The sequence below is a fragment of the Polypterus senegalus genome, chromosome 10 (assembly GCF_016835505.1).
Source record: "Polypterus senegalus isolate Bchr_013 chromosome 10, ASM1683550v1, whole genome shotgun sequence".
In the NCBI taxonomy this organism is placed as follows: Eukaryota; Metazoa; Chordata; class Cladistia; order Polypteriformes; family Polypteridae; genus Polypterus; species Polypterus senegalus.
Window position 1 is genome coordinate 154,609,492 of NC_053163.1, and position 19,547 is coordinate 154,629,038.

At 39.9% G+C, this 19,547-nt stretch overlaps 1 protein-coding gene across 1 annotated transcript in view; it reads right to left on the reverse strand.

The window, feature by feature from the left end:
- ptprsa (protein tyrosine phosphatase receptor type Sa) overlaps positions 1–19,547 on the reverse strand; it is a 536,941-nt gene that overhangs the window by 236,161 nt on the left and 281,233 nt on the right. The window contains 1 exon segment of the mRNA XM_039767107.1: positions 9,949–9,960. Coding sequence (XP_039623041.1) covers positions 9,949–9,960 — 12 coding nt within the window.

Sequence of the window (19,547 nt, forward strand, 5' to 3'; positions counted from 1 at the left end):
ATTCAGAGGTGGACGTGGCCAAGGTGTAATCTAACTTTACTTCTGAGACCCACACACAAACACACACACGCACGCACACAGACGTCAGTACAAAACTGCAATGCAAACAAGAAGATGCCAAACAAAAGAAAGCCAAATCCCAAAAAAAAAAAAAAAAAAAAAAAAAAAACAAAAACAAGCAGGCCAAATAGTTATTTCAGGCAAAACATTGATTAAAGACATACAGCTCAGTGTTCCTGCATTCCTGCAGTGATTTTTTTTTAATAAAATTGCTTCTGGAAAAAAAAAAAATCATAACAACCGCCAAAGGAAAACATGAGTGGGGAAAACAGGGAAAAAAAAGAAAATGAAAGAAAACAAAGTCTGGTTGAATGTTTCCCAGAGTCTCCTCTCCTGACGAACGACAAAAGCTGTTTGAATGTTGGCCCCCATTGTGTGTCGGCTCGCATTTTTAAGTAAACGGCACTCTACAGTTTTTGACAAATGTACGGTACATAAACGACCCTGTTACGACTTTTACGTCTTCTAGATAGTTAAGTTTGACCGTCTTCTCGGCACTCCACCTGAGGTAATGAGTGACCACTGCAGGGCCGATTTGAAGACCTACCTAAACCGTCCAATCAGTTGTAGCGATGGGCAATTGCTGAGAATACCTCGTTTGTGGGAAACGATTATAAGCCATTATAAAATGGCATTCAGCAGCTTACCCGTGCCTCACAGGGTGCGAGTAGACACGCGTTGATCCATTCAGTGTGGTGCGTTTGCAGTCCCAGACATCTACGGGCATCACAGACCTGTTATCACTCAGTCTCACATGACTGAAAGCCAGTCATCCCTCTTAAGAAGTTGGGCGCCAACCGTGTTAAGTCTTTCACAGGAGGGAGTCTCGTGCATTGTCAGTATGATCTAAACTAAGAATGGCCAATCACCCACCCACCACAGTTTGCAATTCCATTTACACGTGAAATGAACAATAAAAACACCAAATTGATGAAATGCTTTCAAGCATCACAGTGTAAATCCTAACTATCAAAGACAATAGAAATGCAACTCTTAGAACTGACAAACACTTTGATTAGCAAATGTATCTGAGGAGCACCTGTCTACATTTAGCAGAAACACCGCTGGGATCGGTCCACACTTCTCACCAAAGCCCAACGCCAAGCCACGGCCTTTTCTGCCTCTTGTAAGCACAGAACAGCTCAGCTAGCAGAATCCACAAGGGTAACAAAAAACCTCAATCCTCCAACCAGCACTCCATCGCTTGTGTCCGCCTTTAAAGATGCAGCACAATGCGTGCAATAATTCATTTAAAAAAAAATAATAATAATCAAGATGGCACCCCATCACATCACATGTTTGCGCTCATGATCTTTTTCTTCTTGTCTGACTACATGCGCTTTAACACTAAACCAGCACTGATTTTAGACCACTGAGGATAAATTATGACAGGAAAACAAAGGTGCTGTTCATTTATTTATTCTTCATGAATACGTTCATCTAGGCTCTGACTGCCTTCTCCCGTGTCTGCTCTTACATTTTGTCCCATAGCACAAATTCTCAAGTCGGCTATCATGGAATTTTCATGGAAATGGAGACCTGTAGCTCAAAGCGCTTGCGTTCATTTACAGCTATAATGGACTAACAGTAAATCACACCGATTATGATAAACAAATTGCCAATATTAAAATCCGACTAAGTCAAGCTACCTCCATGACACCGACTGCCAATATTATGTAGGAAAACTCTGCCCCTAGTCACATGGTGCATTCTTGAGCTGATGAGCTGGCTGGCCAATGGGTGGAAACCCACAACCTTCCCGAGGTTCGGCCTCTTTATTTGTCGCTCAGTCCTTCACTCTTAAGTGGCACATCAACTTTCTCCCTGGCTGTGGCTACAGTGAGTCACTCGAGACAAAATTTTTATTTTCATTTATTTATTTTCTCTCGCTTCACTACGAATCGTGTTTATTACTAAGTGATTTGTGTACAAGTGCTAATCTATTTGGGCACTTTCAATTCCCCTGAAAGAGTTTAGCTATGCAGATTTATGGCGAATTTCAATGGCGCACATTTTCAGCTCCCCGTGTGTAATTTAAACGAATTGGTTTGCCAAATTGCAGAGAGCTGGCAAGTGTTGTGTACTCCCGAGCGTCACCTCGACTAACGACAAAGGGCGTTCAAGGTAATTTACAAGCTAAATTTTTCTCGTGTGGAGCTCCTTCTTGAAGGAGCTCCAATTCCCACTTGCGTAATGTGTATTTACACCTAAACTGTGCCATTAATGCGTACATTGTTACCAGCGGTTTTTAATCAATAAAGAATAAGGACTTTTAATAAATTTCACTTTATTCATAATTAAAATTTCACATATATCTCATACTATACACTACAATATATGAATGCATTAGTATATTTTAATGTTCATATTGAAGGGTGTTTTGAATGCTGTTGCAGATAAAGCTTTGTGTTTTACCTCAACTCCTGTATAGGAAATAAACGTCAGGAAATGAGGGGTCAAAAAGAAATACAATCTGGTAAGTTTCTTGGATTTTTAATTTGAATTATTCTTCTATAAATATATAATTACATTTTCACATATGTAATATATGATTTGCAATTACTGGCACATTTAAACATACATATTGCATGCTACTTTTTACGTTGCTCTCTTTTAATCTAAAAAAGTTGATTTTTTTGCAAATTTTACTTAAATTATGATTCAGAAATATCGCATATATTACAAGAAATATGTATTAGTATGTTTTTATGTAAATGTAGCACAGCATTCCTGTATGTTGTTACACATTGCTTTGTGCTTTAAGTTCTAATAATAACCATGAAGACAAAAACAAAACACTTTCAGGTCAATCTCAAGGATTTTTACTTTACTTTACTTAATTTTACTTTATCTATAATTAAATTTCATTTGTAATCATAATATATTACAGATATGTATTTATCAGTAAGTGTTTACATACATACTGCTTGACGACTTTCTTTGTTGCTGCATCCTTTTTAATTCAAATAGGCTGAGGGTTTTCATAAAATTTATTTCAATTACAATTAAATTTTCACATATATTTTAAATATCATGACATGACATGTATTAATTTACTGTATTTTGATATGTATACTGCATGGCGTTCCTAAATGTTGTTACATGCTGGTTTGCATTTTCTACTAGTAATAATCAGAAAATGAGCAGCCTAAAACAAAATACACCCTGGTCAATCTCTTGGATTTTTAATCAAATTATTTTACTATAAATATTATATATATATAATATTTGTAATATAATATATGTATAAGGTGACACCATTATGATTCCATAAGTTTTGTAGGCTGGTGTAAGCCTTTTTTTAAATTAATGGTTAATTCCCATTATGGGTTTTTCTATGACACTGAATGTCATTTTTGTATTTACTTGTACTTTCTTTAAAATCACATCTATCTATCATATAGTGCCTTTCACATCTATCTATCTATCTATCTGTCTATCATATAGTGCCTTTCACATCCATCTATCTATCTATCTATCTATCTATCTGTCTATCATATAGTGCCTTTCACATCTATCTATCTATCATATAGTATCTATCTATCTATCTATCTATCTATCTATCTATCTATCATATAGTGCCTTTCATATCTATCTATCTATCTATCTATTATATAGTGCCTTTCATCTATCTATCTATCTATCTATTATACAGTGCCATTCATATCTATCTATCTGTCTATCTATCTATCTATCTATCTATCTATCTATCTATCTGTCTCAATAAGGAGTTATGTAACCATACAAGTGTATTTCTCTATTTTCTCACTCCTCTTTTTCACGCACAGTTGTAAGCGTCGTGCACCCCTCCAATATGACAGCCGCCTTTCCACTGGACAGCAGGGTGCGCTATGACGACTAGTGTTAAATGATTGAGACTAATGTGATTTTTGCACATCAGCGCCATCTGCAGGGACATGGGGGAAAAGTGCCCCACCCACCCTTTAAGGTAGAGAGGGCCAGTAAGCCATGGAATCTGAAATCACAACATAAGAAATTTTGACAAACGAGAGCAGACCATTCACAACATTAGTTCTTTTGTTTACCTACAAATCATGTCACATGAGATGACTTTTCCAGCGCCTTTTAAACATAGCAATCATTTACATGATCTTAGCGAGTCGAAGGCAGCCAGTGGTATGATGGCCAGTTGCATAATGGGTTATACCCTGTGAATCACTCCAACAAAACCAAACATCAGATGGCGCTGCATACATGTCAGCTGAAAAGCAGTGAATGATCATCCAGACGTACAATGCATGATAATGGAATGACAAGGAACAAGGAACGTGTTTTGGACTGGTTGGACTTGCCATGTCTGATGGCTTTTATTTTATATACTATGACAGAATGGTGGAAAGAAAAAAAAAAGGGCAGAGATTGTGGAAGAACTCTTCATACCTGTTAAAACTTCATACAGCACCAGCTCCGTTAGGCAGCATGGCACTGGTTGTCAGAAAAAAGTGGGTGAGCTCAAACTGTGTCGGAAAGTTGGCATAGTGTCACTAAATTAGACATGGACAACAATTTCCAGTTATTTAAAGTGGCATCATCAGGCAACAACATCGGAAAATGCAGCTGGCCAGTCTGACATACCTAACGATTAGAAGATGCGTGATGTAACACGGCCTTCAAGGTATGTCTGCTTCAGCTCTATAAATCAGCAGTTTTGTTCCTGATTTCAACAACTTTTTGCATTAAACGAGTGCCTCCTGTCTTCAGTCCTAAATGCACTTCCCCTTAATGTGCAGCATTAGCATTTAAAGACACTTTCTGGCTGTTTAAAAAGTTCTACAGCACGAGTCCTAGCTGGAGTCACCCTGTAATGTTACAGACCTCATTTATTTGACTGCAGCTGCTTACAGTGCGGCTTAATGGAAACGGCTCGTGGACAGCAGAAGATACTAAGATGGCTACTGAGAGAATGGACATTTCAGATCAAAAAACAGACAGGTTGTCCCACATTTAATCTAATCAGCCTACGATTCAATGAAGGAGATGAGCAAAACAATGCAATGCTTTTGCCAACCACTGGTGGGGTACGCTGCTCCTGCAGGGCTGGCTCACAGTGCGGCTCAATGGAAACTGCTGGTACAGAGCAAAAGATACTAAGATGGCGGTAGAGGGGGTGAGTGCGAAGGACAAACAACAAATCAAGTCGTCCCACTTTTAATCTAATAAGGAGAAGATTTAATGTGGGAGACTAAGTGAAAGAGTGTATAACCTCAGGCAAGCTTGTGCAGGGCAGTGATGGCTGCCTACAGGGTGGCTCAATGGAAACTGATGGCTGTTGGGAGGATGAACATTAGAGGTAAAAAAAAAGCAGGTGGGATGTCCCACACTTAACTTTACCAGCCCATGATTCACTACAGGGGACAAGCAAAACGGTACAATGCTTTTGCCAACCACAGTTTGCACAGGACTACTTACAGTGTGGCTCAATGGAAACTGTTGATGAAGAGAAAAAGATACTAAGATGGCTGGTGAGGGGATGAGCAGTAAAAGCAAACACAGAAACAGACTGTTCCACTTTTAATCTAATAAGGCTAAGGTTTAATGTAGGAGGCAAGCAAAATGGTGTGATACCTTAGCCACACTGCTAGTGCAGGACTGCTTATGGTGTGGCTCAATGGAAACTGTTGATGGAGAGTAAAAGATACTAAGAAGGTCGTTGGGAGGATGGACATCAGAGATTAAAAAAAAACAAAAACAAGATGGGCTGTCCCACATTTAATTTAACCAGCCAGGAGGCAAGCAAAATGGTGTGATACCTTAGCCAACCACTAGGGGCACGCTGCCTGTTAAAGGCAGTAATCACTGCTGCTTACAGTGTGGTTTATGGAAATTGCTGGTGGAGAGCAAAACATACTCAGATGGTTGTTGAGGGGATGAGCAGTAAAGACAAACAAGGAGACAGGTTAAAACATTAGAACAATGTACTGTAGATAAGAACAGGCCATTCAGCCCAACAAAGCTCGCCAGTCCTATCCACTTATTTCTTAAGTCGAGTTTTGAAAGCCCCTCAAGTCTTACTGTCCACCACACTACTTGGTCGCTTATTCCAAGTGTCTATCGTTCTTTGTGTAAAGAAAAACTTCCTAATCTTTGTGTGAAATTTAGCCTTAGCAAGTTTTCAACTGTGTCCCCGTGTTCTTGATGAACTCATTTTAAAGTCACCGTCTCGATCCACTGGACTAATTCACTTCATAATTTTAAATACTTCAGTCAGGTCTCCTCCTGATCTCCTGTAAAGTCTCAACTCCTTCAATCTCTCCTCATAATTCAACCTCTGTAGCCCTGAATCAGCCAAGTCGCTCTTCTCTGGACCTTTTCTTGTGCTGTTATGTCCTTTTTGTAGCCTGGAGACCTAAACTGCACCCAGGACTCCAGATGAGGCCTCACCAGTGTGTTATAAAGGTTGAGCAGAACCTCCTGTGACTTGTACTGCACACGTCAAGGCGCTATATAACCTGACATTCTGTTAATGGCTTCTGTCTGGCAGTTGATAGCTTAGAGTCCACTACGACTCCTAAGTCCTTCTCATAAGGTGGAATCTCGATTTTATGACCACCCATTGTGTAAGGTTGTCCCACTTTTAATCTAACTGGCCCAAGATTTAATGTAGGAAACAATTGCAAGAGTGTAATGTCTTAGCTAACCACTAGGGGGCACACTGTTCGTGCAGGGCAGTGATTACTGCTGCTTACAGTGTGACGCAATGGAAACTGCTGGTGGACAGTAAAAGATACTAAATGGTTAAGTAAAAAAAGTAAGTACAATTTAATCTATAAAACACAACGGTCACCCAGATTGCTGTTCAGCACTAAGATAACATATACAAAATATAAAACATAAACTCAGCACAAGACCAGAGCCTAAAATTTCAACACAGGCAAAGCTCCTCAATGCATGCCAAGTCAACAACTTTAAGCTAATTTATCATTCAAAAGCTATTCCAAAAAAAAAAAAAAAAAGACTTAAACTTAACCTTGACATGAAAACTGCGACTGATTTTACAGATCATATATCTCAAGTTATGCTATTTCACAGTCTAGGGGCCATGACAGTAAAAGCTCACTCCGACCTGGCTCGAGGCACAAAGAGCAAAAGCTCACCTGAAGACCTGCGTGAACGTGACAAGATTTGTGAATGCAGTAGATCAGCAATATAAGAAGATGTCAAGCCATTAAGAGCGTTAAAAACCAACAACAGGACTGTGAACCATACCCTATGATTAGTTAATGAGGGAATATACATTAAAGGCAAAAAGGGTGACGGGTTGTCCTACTTTCATGTAACCAGGACTCAAATTCAATGTAGAAGGCGAGCTAAAGAGTGGAATACCTTTGCTGGTCACTAAAGGGCACACTACTTGAACAGAGCAGATTAATACAGAGATTACTGCTGCATGTGCTGTGGTTTACAGAAACTGCTGGTGGACAGCAAAAGATGTTAAGATGGTTGCTGGGGCAAACACAGAAACGGGTTGTCCCACTTTGAATCTAATAAGACTAATATTTGATGTAAGAGATAAGCAAAATGGTGTCATTCTTTAGCCAGGCACTAGGGGGCACGCTACTCATGCAGGGCAGCGGTTACTGCTGCGTACAGTGCAGTCTTTAAACAGCGAGATATGCTACAATGGTGCTTGGGAGGACAGTCTGGCCCAGATTTCTTCTAACCAGCCCATGATTCAACGTAGAAGATAAGCAAAACAGTGTAATGCCTTTGCTAACCACTAGGGGACACACTACTTCTGCAGTGCTGCTTACAGAGTGGCTCAATGGACACTGATGGCAAAGAGCAAAGGATACTAAGATGGCTGCAGAGGAGATGAGCCCTAAAGACAAACACGGAAACAGATTGTCCCACTTTTAACGCTAGGCTAAGATTCAATGTAAGAGACAAACAAAAACTGTAGTATCTTAGTCAACCACTAGGGGCACACTGCTTGTGCAGGGTAGTGATTGCTCAGTGCGTCTCAGTAGAAATGACTGGTGAAAATCAGACGAAACTAAAATGGCTGCAGAGGAGATGAGCGCTAAAGACAAACACGGAAACAGACTGTCCCACTTTTAACGCTAGGCTAAGATTCAATGTAAGAGCCAAGTAAAAAAGTGTAATGCTTTAGCCAACCACTAGGGGGCACACTGCTTGTGCAGGGTAATGATTGCTCAGTGCGTCTCAGTGGAAATCGTTGGTGAAAAGCAGAAGAAACTAAGATGGCTGCAGAGGAGATGAGCGCTAAAGACAAACACGGAAACAGATTGTCCCACTTTTAACGCTAGGCTAAGATTCAATGTAAGAGCCAAGCAAAACAGTGTAATGCTTTAGCCAACCACTAGGGGGCACACTGCTTGTGCAGGGCAGTGACTGCTCAGTGCGTCTCAGTGGAAATCGTTGGTGAAAAGCAGAAGAAACTAAGATGGCTGCAGAGGAGATGAGTGCTAAAGACAAACACGGAAACAGATTGTCCCACTTTTAACGCTAAGCTAAGATTCAATGTAAGAGACAAACAAAAACAGTGTAATGCCTTAGTCAACCACTAGGGGGCACACCGCTTGTGCAGGGCAGTGACTGCTGCTGCTTACAGTGTGTCTCAGTGGAAACGGTTAGCAGACAGTGAAAGATACTATAATGGTGGCTTGGAGGATGGACATTGGAGATTCAAAAGGAGACGGGTGGTTCCACATTTAGGATAACCAGCCCACGATTCAAACAAAAACACTGTAATGCCTTAGCCAGCCACTAGGGGCACACTGCTTGTGCAGGACAGTGACTGCTCAGTGCGTCTCAGTGGAAATCGTTGGTGAAAAGCAGAAGAAACTAAGATGCTTATTGAGAGGAAGGGCATTAGAGGAAATAAAAAGATGGGTTGTCCCATTTTTAATCTAATCAGCCCACATTTCAATGTAGGAGACGAGCAAAACCAAAAAATGAAAACAGCAAAACAGCCCAGAAATCATCCTGAAGTGGTTGGACTGAAAGGAAAGCAAAAGGAGGAGAAGGAAGAGGAGGAGGAGGAAGAGGAGGAGGAGGAGGAGGAGGAGGTGGTGGAGGCGGAGCGGCAGGCTTGAAGGTTTTCCCAGTTAATCATCATGGCTAACAGGAACACTGGCTATGATGTTTTTCACTGAGGTATCACCGATTCTGTAGACTACTGTACATCACAAAACAGCAGAGCAGCATGACTGATAACAAACAAAAGCAGAACGGTGGGGGTGGGGGGGTTGGTGTAGGGAGGATGGGGGGCATCATTTTTGAGGCGAGGGATAGATAAAAAAAAACACCCAAAGGAGAAATGAAAGGAATCAAACTAATTTAAAAAAATAAAGAAATAAAAAGGAAAACAAAAAAAGCACAAATCAAACCAGAACTAAGACAAAAATAATATATATATATATATAGATACATATAGAAGACAATCCCCCGACCAATCAAACGTCACAAAAAATATTCAAAAATCAAAACAAAACCAAAATATAGATAAATATCTATATAAACAAAAAGGGTAAAAGAAAAGCCAAAGGAAATCACAAAGCATGCAAATGCTATCCAGATACATTCTCCCATCATGCATCAGGCCCATTTATGTCAAGTGCTAGGTAGTCATGACAAAGAGTGCAAGAGAGAAGCGCCCCCTAGCAGTAGCAATACCAAAGGATGCAAAAGAGAAAAGGCCTCACAATGCAAACTTTTTTTTTTTTTTAACCCAGGCGAAGAGGGTTTCTTTGGAATCAATTCTCTTTCAATTATTTTGCTCATTAATCAGATTTTTGTATTGTTTTGATTTTTTTTTTAAGATTTCTTTAAAATTATTTATTTTTTAATTTCAACAAATGTAAAAAAAAAAGTGGGTAAAAAAGTAAAAAAGAAAAACACACCAACCTTCTCGAAGCTCTGAGGGATGTAAAGGGATTGATGCAGAACACAATGACATGAGGAGAAGAGAAAAAATAGGGGGAAACACAGAGAGAGTAAAAAAAGGCCACCGCAAGGCTTTTAGCTGCTACAATTTCTCTTTCTGTCTGGCTGTCAGTGAACCCGCCTCTCAGTCTTTCACTCTGTCTTCCCTCTTGAAAAAGTTATGTTTTTTTTTTTGTTTACCAAAACACGCAAGTAAAGAAAACCAAATGAAATAAAAACAAACAAAGAAAGGAATAAAACAACTGATATTGACACCCAGAGCTCCACCCACCCCACCACCCTGATCCCGCCCCCAATCTCCACTATTAAAGTGGGCGACGGCCACCATAGCCTCCAGTTCTTGGGTTCACCGTGGAGGGCCAACTGTTCTCATGACATTTACCACCACATATGTTTTTATTGTTACAATTCATTACTAGAGAAGAAAAAAAAAAAAAAAAAGAAACAATAGCAGAGGGGAGGCTCAAAATGAGGGGCTTAGCCAGGCCTGGCAGCTTGTTCCAAAATTGGTGGGCACTTTATCCCTGATTCTTAAGAGTCATTTTAGTTATATGAATACAGTAACAGTATTTATGACTGCCTGCCATAATCATCACCGCACTAGTTTAGAAACGTTTTCATTTAGATTGGTCACAAGGTAGTGCAAAAATGCATTTATTACTCATATACTGTTATAAAAATGAGGACCTTCTTGATCTTAGTAACAATTGCAAAACATCAGTAAAGTGGTTATCCATCTCTCCAATGTGGCTGACTAAAGTGACTTTGTGGCTTAAGTGAGGCGTATTTCTCTTGATACTGCCTGTTCCATTACAAGTTATTTTACCAACAAATCATAAGCTCCTAATGTACCACTAAGACAAATATTTATATATTAAACACACACACTCACTCACACATACATAGAAGACAATCGCCTAACCAATCAAATGTCATAAAAGACATTCAAAAATCAAAAGAAAACTAAAATATAGATACTCTACAGAGACAAATAACCACTTTATCAATCCTGTAAAGACTTACTGTTATGTAACAGTATATGAGTAATAAATTAATTTTGCAGCACCAAAACTAAAGTGTTATCAATAATGCGGTAAAACTTTAGTTTAAGTATTGCAGAAATGCATTTCATCCACCTTAATAAAAAGGTTAGTGTCTGTGTGTCGGTCTGTGTGTCTCTGTCTTTCCAAAAGATGGAACATCACAAACATTTTAATAACAAAATGCATTGCATTTTCCATCCCAATAGATGACACACCACAAACATTAACTCTACTTTAACAAATCCCATACCAAATGGCACAAAACAGAAAATTATGCAATGCGTTTGTCATTTCAACAGATGGCGCCAAACAAACTTGGAGCTCTACTTTTAAAATGATAAGTGCCTGTGTATCCATCCACTTACTATGTCTCTGCCACTCCAACAATCATCAGCACTGCTTTGACGAATCCCATACCAAATGGCATATAAATGAGAAATATGCAATGCATTTGTCATTTCAACAGATGGTGCTGTAAAAACTTTTAAAAAGTTAAGTGTCTGTGTAACCATCCACTTGCTATGTCTCTGTCATTCCAACAGATGGCACTTCACAAACATTCACCCTGCTTTTATGAGTCCCATACCAAATGGCACATAACAGAGACATACTCATAGGCATAGCATTTATCAATCCAAAAATGGCACCTTATAAACATTAACTCTGCTTTTACAAATGCTACAACAAATGGCACATTAGAGAGACATACAGTATGCACTGCACGGTGCCCTCCTAACCTTAACCCTGAGTTCGGTTTTGATTCCTTAGATTTCAACCTGTCTTAGATGGGCAGCAGTGCTAGTTGTTATATAGCAGTATAGAAGTAATCAATTAATTGTTGACATGCCTAAAGTGTTACCAGCGATATTAGTAATAATCATATTAATGATGACTATGGCAGGCAGTGTGGTGCAGTGGTTAAGGCTACAGACTTCAAACCCTGAGGCTGTGGGTTCAGATCTTGCTATTGACACTGTGTGACCACAAGGAGGTCACGTCCTCTGCCTGTGATTCAACTAAAAAGCCAAAAGAAATGTTGAAAGCCACATTGGATAAAAGCATCAGCCACACGATCAGGATATTCTTTATTCATTGATTTTTTTTTTTTATTTGTTATAAGCCACCCAAGCTCCTAATTTTGAGCCCAATACATTTTGACCAATTTTAATTTAACTCAATAAAGTACGTTTCAAAAAATTTAAAAAAAGAAGAAAACTAAATAAACAAATAAAAAAAAGCGCCTGCTAAGTGAATTCATGTAAATGTACATGTAAAAAAAAAAAAAATCCAAATGAACGATAAAACTCCTGCTGCCTTGAAAGCAACACAAGTGCACAGGGAGGCTTCTTGCTTCCTTTATGGCTCCCTGCTTATAATCCTACACATTTCTACATAAAGGATAAAAATAAAGGAAGCAAGGCTCAGTGATTACCTGCCAAATCGTGAGAGCTACTGCGACATGACATATCTGCCTGTTTCCCTCCCTAAACGTGTTTATGTGTCTTGCACACACAGATATACAAGTGTACTTTTACACTGTCTGCATAACCAAAAAAAGATGGAAAAATCTATCAACTTTTAAGGTTTTCCTTCAAAAACAAAAACTGGTCCGTCAGCTTCCATGTTACTCCGGCTGTAAAAAGAAGCATCGTCAATGTGCAGCCCAGACTTCATACCCGCCATATTGACTGGATGATTGCATTTTGGTTGTTTTTATAAAGCAGTATCAAACTAAATAAATAAAGAAATAAAGAAATTAAGAAGAAAAAAAATGAAAGTGTCTGTCATCACTACTGCTGATTACACTCGTGTGTGTGTGTGTGTGTGTGTGTGTGTTAGTAAGTCATCCTGAATTATGTATCACTGAGTCAAGTCTGCTTGCTCTCCTCATGTCTATGTGGGTTTCCTTAAGGTGCTCCGGTTTTCTCTCTCAGCCTAAAGACATGCAGGCCCGGTGGACTGCTGCTGATAAATTAGCCCAGACGTCTTTGTGTGTGTGTGTGTGTTCTTCCTGTGATGGACTGACACCTACGGATTGCTTCAGGGATTGTTCCTGCCTTGTGCCCGATGCTTTCTAGTGTCTTATGAAGCTAAATTGGCCCCTGGCATGTGTGTGTGTGTTCCTTCCGTGACGGACTCTGCCCTCTCCAGGTGTTGTTGTAATTGTGCGCCTGATGCTTGATGGGATGGGTGATGCTAAATTGTCCTTATTGTATGATTTGTGTGTGTATCACCCTGCGGTTGACTTGTGACCTCTCCAGCTGTTGTTATTGTCATGTGCCCGATGCGTGCCAGGACTACGTGAAGCTAAATTGTCCTGTGTGTGTGTGTGTGTGTGTCTCTGTGCATTCACTATGTAATGGATCTCTCTAGATGCTGGGTCTGCTTCGTGCCTGATGCTTGCTGGGATTTGCGATGCCCACCTACTTTGTGGGTTTATGTGTGTGTTTTCACCGTGCGATTGATTTGAGTCCTCCTCAGGTTTTGTGCCTGCTTTGCACCTGATGCTTGATGGGATAGATAATGCCAAATCATCCCTAGTATGTGTGTGCGTGTTTGCATCTGGGTGTTCACCCTGTGATGGACTGGCACCTAGTTTCCGGTCTTGTGCCCAGTGCTAAATATTAAATTGTCCCCTGATATATGTGCGTGCTCATCCTGTGATGGACTGGTACCATTTCCAGATGCTGTGTCTGCTTTGTGCACAGTACTTGCTGGGAAAAGGCATTGCTAAATTGTCCCTAGTGTGTGTATTTTTCGGTCTGTGTCTTCACCCTGTAACGGACTGGTGCCCTGGATGGGGATTGCTCCTGCCTTGTTAAAGAGAGGTGATGCTAAATTGGCCCCTGATGTGTGTGTGTGTGTGTTCGTGTTCACCTTCCAATTGGCTTTCAACCTCTCCAGTTGTTGTTGATGTCATGCACCTGATGTGTGGCTTAGTAGTTATGGCTTTGGACTTCAAACCCTGAGGTTGTGGGTTCAAATCCCACTACTGGCAATGTCAGTAGGACCTCTGCTGTGTGAATGTGACTTACTGTCTTCATGTCTCCACGTCCAACAAAGATGTACAAATTAGGATTCATGGCAACTCTGACCTGACCCCACATGGGTGGGGGGCCGATGGGGCAATGAGTGAAGGACCAGCACTTCAACCATGGTTATTTTTTGCCATGTGCCCAATGCCTAACAGCCCCATCCAATTCCACTAAGAGGAGTATGGTTGGGAGGATGGCTAGGCCGGGACTGGCTGGTCATTGTCTATAGAAACTTGTCTGTGTTCATTTCATCCTGGCATTACTGCTGTCCCCCAAAGACATGAAGATTAGTCAGGACTGCCCACTCTAAATGAGCCCAATGTTATTGAGTGTGAGTTTGTATGGAAGTGTATGCCCTGAAATGGACTTGTGCATCATTCCTGCCTTATAATGCATGCTGCTGGGATCGGCTTCACCATAATTTTTAAAAGAGAAGCTGGTTAAGGAAATGAAAAAAAAAACAAAAACGAACAAACACACCTGCGTGTGTACATAAGACAGAGTGAAAAGTGTGGATGAATGTTAAAATAAACCGATTGGTTTATTTCCAGACCAGCAATCGAACCCTGGTCCTAAAGTAGTGAGACCTGAACTCTAACAATTGCAAAAATCGAGCATGCGGATGAAACCGACAGAAAAAACAAAGAGAGCGAACAAATTCTGCCACATTATGTTCAAGCACAGACAGAACTCCAGCACTATTTATATAAATCTTTGCCTCGTCCGTGTTTTGTGCAAGGAGGGGCAGCACTTTGGAAACTCAAGAGGCATGGGAGTCAGACACCAAGTGGACCCACCACCCCTATATCCTCAAAATCTAATAAGAGTAAATGTGTAGTATGGACACCGAGGAGTGCCAATAATGGAGCTCAAGTGGCATGTTATTTCTGATCTTTCCAGAAAAACCATTTGTGTTATGGACAGTTGCGCTTTCTTGGTAACTCAAGAGGTGTATGCTCTAGATATCCAGGGCAATCCCCATCCTAAAGCTTCATGTATGGTAATATATATACTGTCACACATGTGCGTATGGGACTATATTAAAACTGTAATTATCCACCAAACCAGGGGTTGGCGCTGTCCTCTAACACTTTCTCTTTTTACTATATATATATATATATACATATACAGTACATCGGGAAAGTATTCAGAGCGCATCACTTTTTCCACGTTTTGTTATGTTACAGCCTTATTCCAAAATGGATTAAATTCATTTTTTCCTCAGAATTCTGCACACAACACCCCATAATGACAACGTGAAAAAAGGTTACTTGAGGTTTCTGCAAATTTATTAAAAATAAAAAAATTGAGAAAGCACATGTACAAAAGTATTCACAGCCTTTGCCATGAAGCTCCAAATTGAGCTCAGGTGCATCCTGTTTCCCCTGATCATCCTTGAGATGTTTCTGCAGCTTCATTGGAGTCCACCTGTGGTCAATTCAGTTGATGTGACCTGATTTGGAAAGGCACACACCTGTCTATAGAAGGTCCCACAGTTGACAGTTCACGTCAGAGCACAAACCAAGCATGAAGTCAAAGGATTGTCTGTAGACCTGCAAGACAGGATTGTTTCGAGGCACAAATCTGGGGAAGGTTACAGAAATATTTCTACTGCTTTGAAGGTCCCAATGAGCACAATGGCCTCCATCATCCACAAGTGGAAGAAGTTCGAAACCACCAGGACTCTTCCTAGAGCTGGCTGGCCATCTAAACTGAGCGGGGGAGAAGGGCCTTAGTCAGGGAGGTGACCAAGAACCCAATGGTCACTCTGTCAGAGCTCCAGAGGTCCTCTGTGGAGAGAGGAGAACCTTCCAGAAGGACAACCATCTCTGCAGCAAGCCACCAATCAGGCCTGTATGGTAGAGTGGCCAGACGGAAGACACTCCTTAGTAAAAGGCACATGGGAGAGACCGTGAGAACCATGAGAAACAAAATTCTCTGGTCTGATGACACAAAGATTGAACTCTTTGGTGTGAATGCCAGGCGTCACGTTTGGAGGAAACCAGGCACCGCTCATCACCAGGCCAATACCATCTCTACAGTGAAGCAGGTGGTGGCAGCATCATGCTGTGGAGATGGAACTGGGAGACTAGTCAGGATAAAGGGAAAGATGACTGCAGCAATGTACAGAGACATCCTGGATGAAAACCTGCTCCAGAGCGCTCTTGACCTCAGACTGGGGCGATGGTTCATCTTTCAGCAGGACAACCACCCTAAGCACACAGCCAAGATATCAAAGGAGTGGCTTCAGGACAACTCTGTGAATGTCCTTGAGTGGCCCAGCCAGAGCCCAGACTTGAATCCGATTGAACATCTCTGGAGAGATCTTAAAATGGCTGTGCACCGACGCTTCCCATCCAACCTGATGGAGCTTGAGAGGTGCTGCAAAGAGGAATGGGCGAAACTGGCCAAGGATAGGTGTGCCAAGCTTGTGGCATCAGATTCAAAAAGACTTGAGGCTGGAATTGCTGCGACAAAGTATTGAGCAAAGGCTGTGAATACTTATGGACATGGGATTTCTCAGTTTTTTTATTTTTAATAAATTTGCAGAAATCTCAAGTAAACTTTTTTCACGTTGTCATTATGTGTTGTGTGTAGAATTCTGAGGAAAAAAATTAATTTAATCCATTTTGGAATAAGGCTGTAAAATAACAAAATGTGGAAAAAGTGATGTGCTGTGAATACTTTCCAGATGCACTGTATATACAGTATATATATATATATGGATGTGTCTGTGTGCAACTTAATGACACGGGGCAGTGTAATTAATTGAACAAATGCTATGTATATACATTTACAATAATATATATTTTTGTATGTATTGTAGAATGCCCATTAACTAATTATTTCTTTCTTTTTACAAACCTTTTATATATATATATATATATATATATATATATATATATATATATATATATATATTCACTCTGCGGTTTTCTGTCTTGTAAAATTCATTTTTGTGATCATTTACTATTTGATTCAAAGTTGATTTTTGTTGCATTGTGATGGCATTTTGTTTTGCTTGGGCTCCAGTTGATTCCATTTTGCGTGCTTGGACGTTATAATGTAAAATAGCGTATGAAGTTATTTAAAATCGCTATGTATGAACCCATTTTAATCAAGACTGGAAAAGCAAAAACCCTCTCAGTGCTGTTACTTTTGTTTCTGTATTTACTGGCTTTTTCATCCTCCCTTTTGTGTTTTCTGAACTTTGATTTTTGGTTTGTGATGTGGAGAGAAACTATTTATGGTTAAAAGTAACTTAAATGAATACTCCACCCAAAACCTAGATTTTTATATATGCTATTTACAGCAATTGTTTTTTGCTGACATTCAAGAGAAATGTTTAATCTAAAGTCTAAGACAGAATGACATTACTCTTGACGTATCCACATGTCAGCTATCTAGTCGTACGCTCACAATGTGCTCACAATTTACTAAAATACTGTTACATAAAAACTTCTGGAAAAGTCCAAGAGCAGGAAAAGCGTCCACACAGGATCAAGCTTTTTGAACTGAAATAAATGAATGAGTGGGTGAAGCTTAATCTTCAGTTCACAAGACTTTTAACCAATGAATGAATGGTTGACGGGGATCATCAATTTAAAAGCTCAATCCCATGTGAACTGTGTTTCCTATTTATGCCCTGCACCAATTTTCCCCGGAAGTGTTTATTTGACAATATTTTAGCAAAAGACGCGTGCATTTTGAGTGAACAACTAGACCACTGACATGTAGGTTTGAGACTTTTTTCATTAATGTTTTTAATATTGTAGATCATTGTTCACAATTAGCTTCTATTGTATCATAAACATATTTTTATGAAAACTTGACATTACAAATCTTTCTCAGTTGTCCCTATAAAGTGCAGGGGATAAGTGACATTTAAAAAATATATTATTTTTGGGTGGAGAATTCCATTAACTTATGCTTAATTCTGTTTGGGACTTTAGTTTCCAGTAGGTATCCATTAAAAAGCTGCTATTAACAGTCAGCACACATTATATTAATTTATTTTACATATCAAGAATATTTTTTAAATTTTGCAAGCCTGGGGACTGAAAGCCAGCCTTTCAAGGTTGGAGTGAAGCTGGCTACCTAGGGTGAGGCCTGCTGCCGAGGCAGTTTAGTGACCTTTATACTATTTTAAGATGTAGGCCCCTGTGTGCCAGTTTTGTGTCACTGTATCAGAACAGTGGTAATGCCATAAAGGCACAACATGGTGGCAACCAGGACAATAAAGTCAGAACGACAATAACAATGAAACAAAACAATACGAACACCACAACAACAGTAGTATTCTGGACTCTGTTTAGGGAGTTCCAGCTTCTGTGTGGTTTTGATTTTTGCTTTGTCATTTGGTCCTGACCTGCTTGTGTTCTAAATTTGTGATCTCATTCATTTTCTGTTACTTATGACAAATAATCTCTCTGTCATTTCCTTGTTGAGGCAGAAAAATGATAAGCTTCATTATCTCACAAGAGGACATTCATTGGATCACGTACATTACAAATAAATGACAAAAAAATCAAACCCCATAAGGCTGTTCATTTATTTGGCTAAATTCTTGATGCTCTAACTATACTGCTCTGCCATTAAAGTGCATTTGTCACTCTTCATGTGTTTCCGTGAATGTGCCATTTAAGTAACGATATCCGTACTGCTTTACATTGCATTATCAGACCCTTGTGTTTAGGGGTCGTATTCTGGTGTCTGAAACTGATTGTAATTCTACTCCGACATGTGAACGGGCGCTGTCAGGAATGCCTTCTCCTTTTTTCATCCTCAGACATGAAGGCATCTGAGCGGAGGACTGCCATCAGTTTCACATCCTGCCATGGGTGCTCCACCCCTTATTCAGTAAATAGAATACTGCAATGCCAGAAGTTGGCAGTCACTGTCAGAGCAGCACCTGTGAGCGATGGACTCACAAGCCAGAGCGTGTCGTACTGCAGGAAGTGACAACGACTCTTTTTGTTCATTTATTTCAGACCAGCTGGCCACACCATTTAACTGAGTTTAACCGCAAGTTGCTCTAAATCTTTATTGTGTACTTTTTCTTTGGTTACAACGTGCAACAACAGAGCAATATTACAGTGTTATTTGATATACTTTATAGTGTTTGCTCAAAATGCAGCCACTGTGATGCACAATCTCTGGTAAGGAAGTTTCAAGGTAATGTAGTTCAGCTTATTAATTATGGCAGCGTGTTACATGTTGATTGGCACAGACGAGTGAGACTTTCTCTACACTCTGAAAATGGAACAGCAACGACCCCATTAAACTTTATAAAAACTTGAGGATCCTCAGGAATATCGTGAATAAAAATTGGCTTATGAAACTCATTATGCTTTATAAGCAGTTGCTTATGCTTAATAATAACAGATTAGATTAGAAATTGAGTATAATTGTTTTGCAAAAAACGTGAAAAGACTTTACGCAATATATATGGAAAATTACTAATTACAATAAAAAGACACAA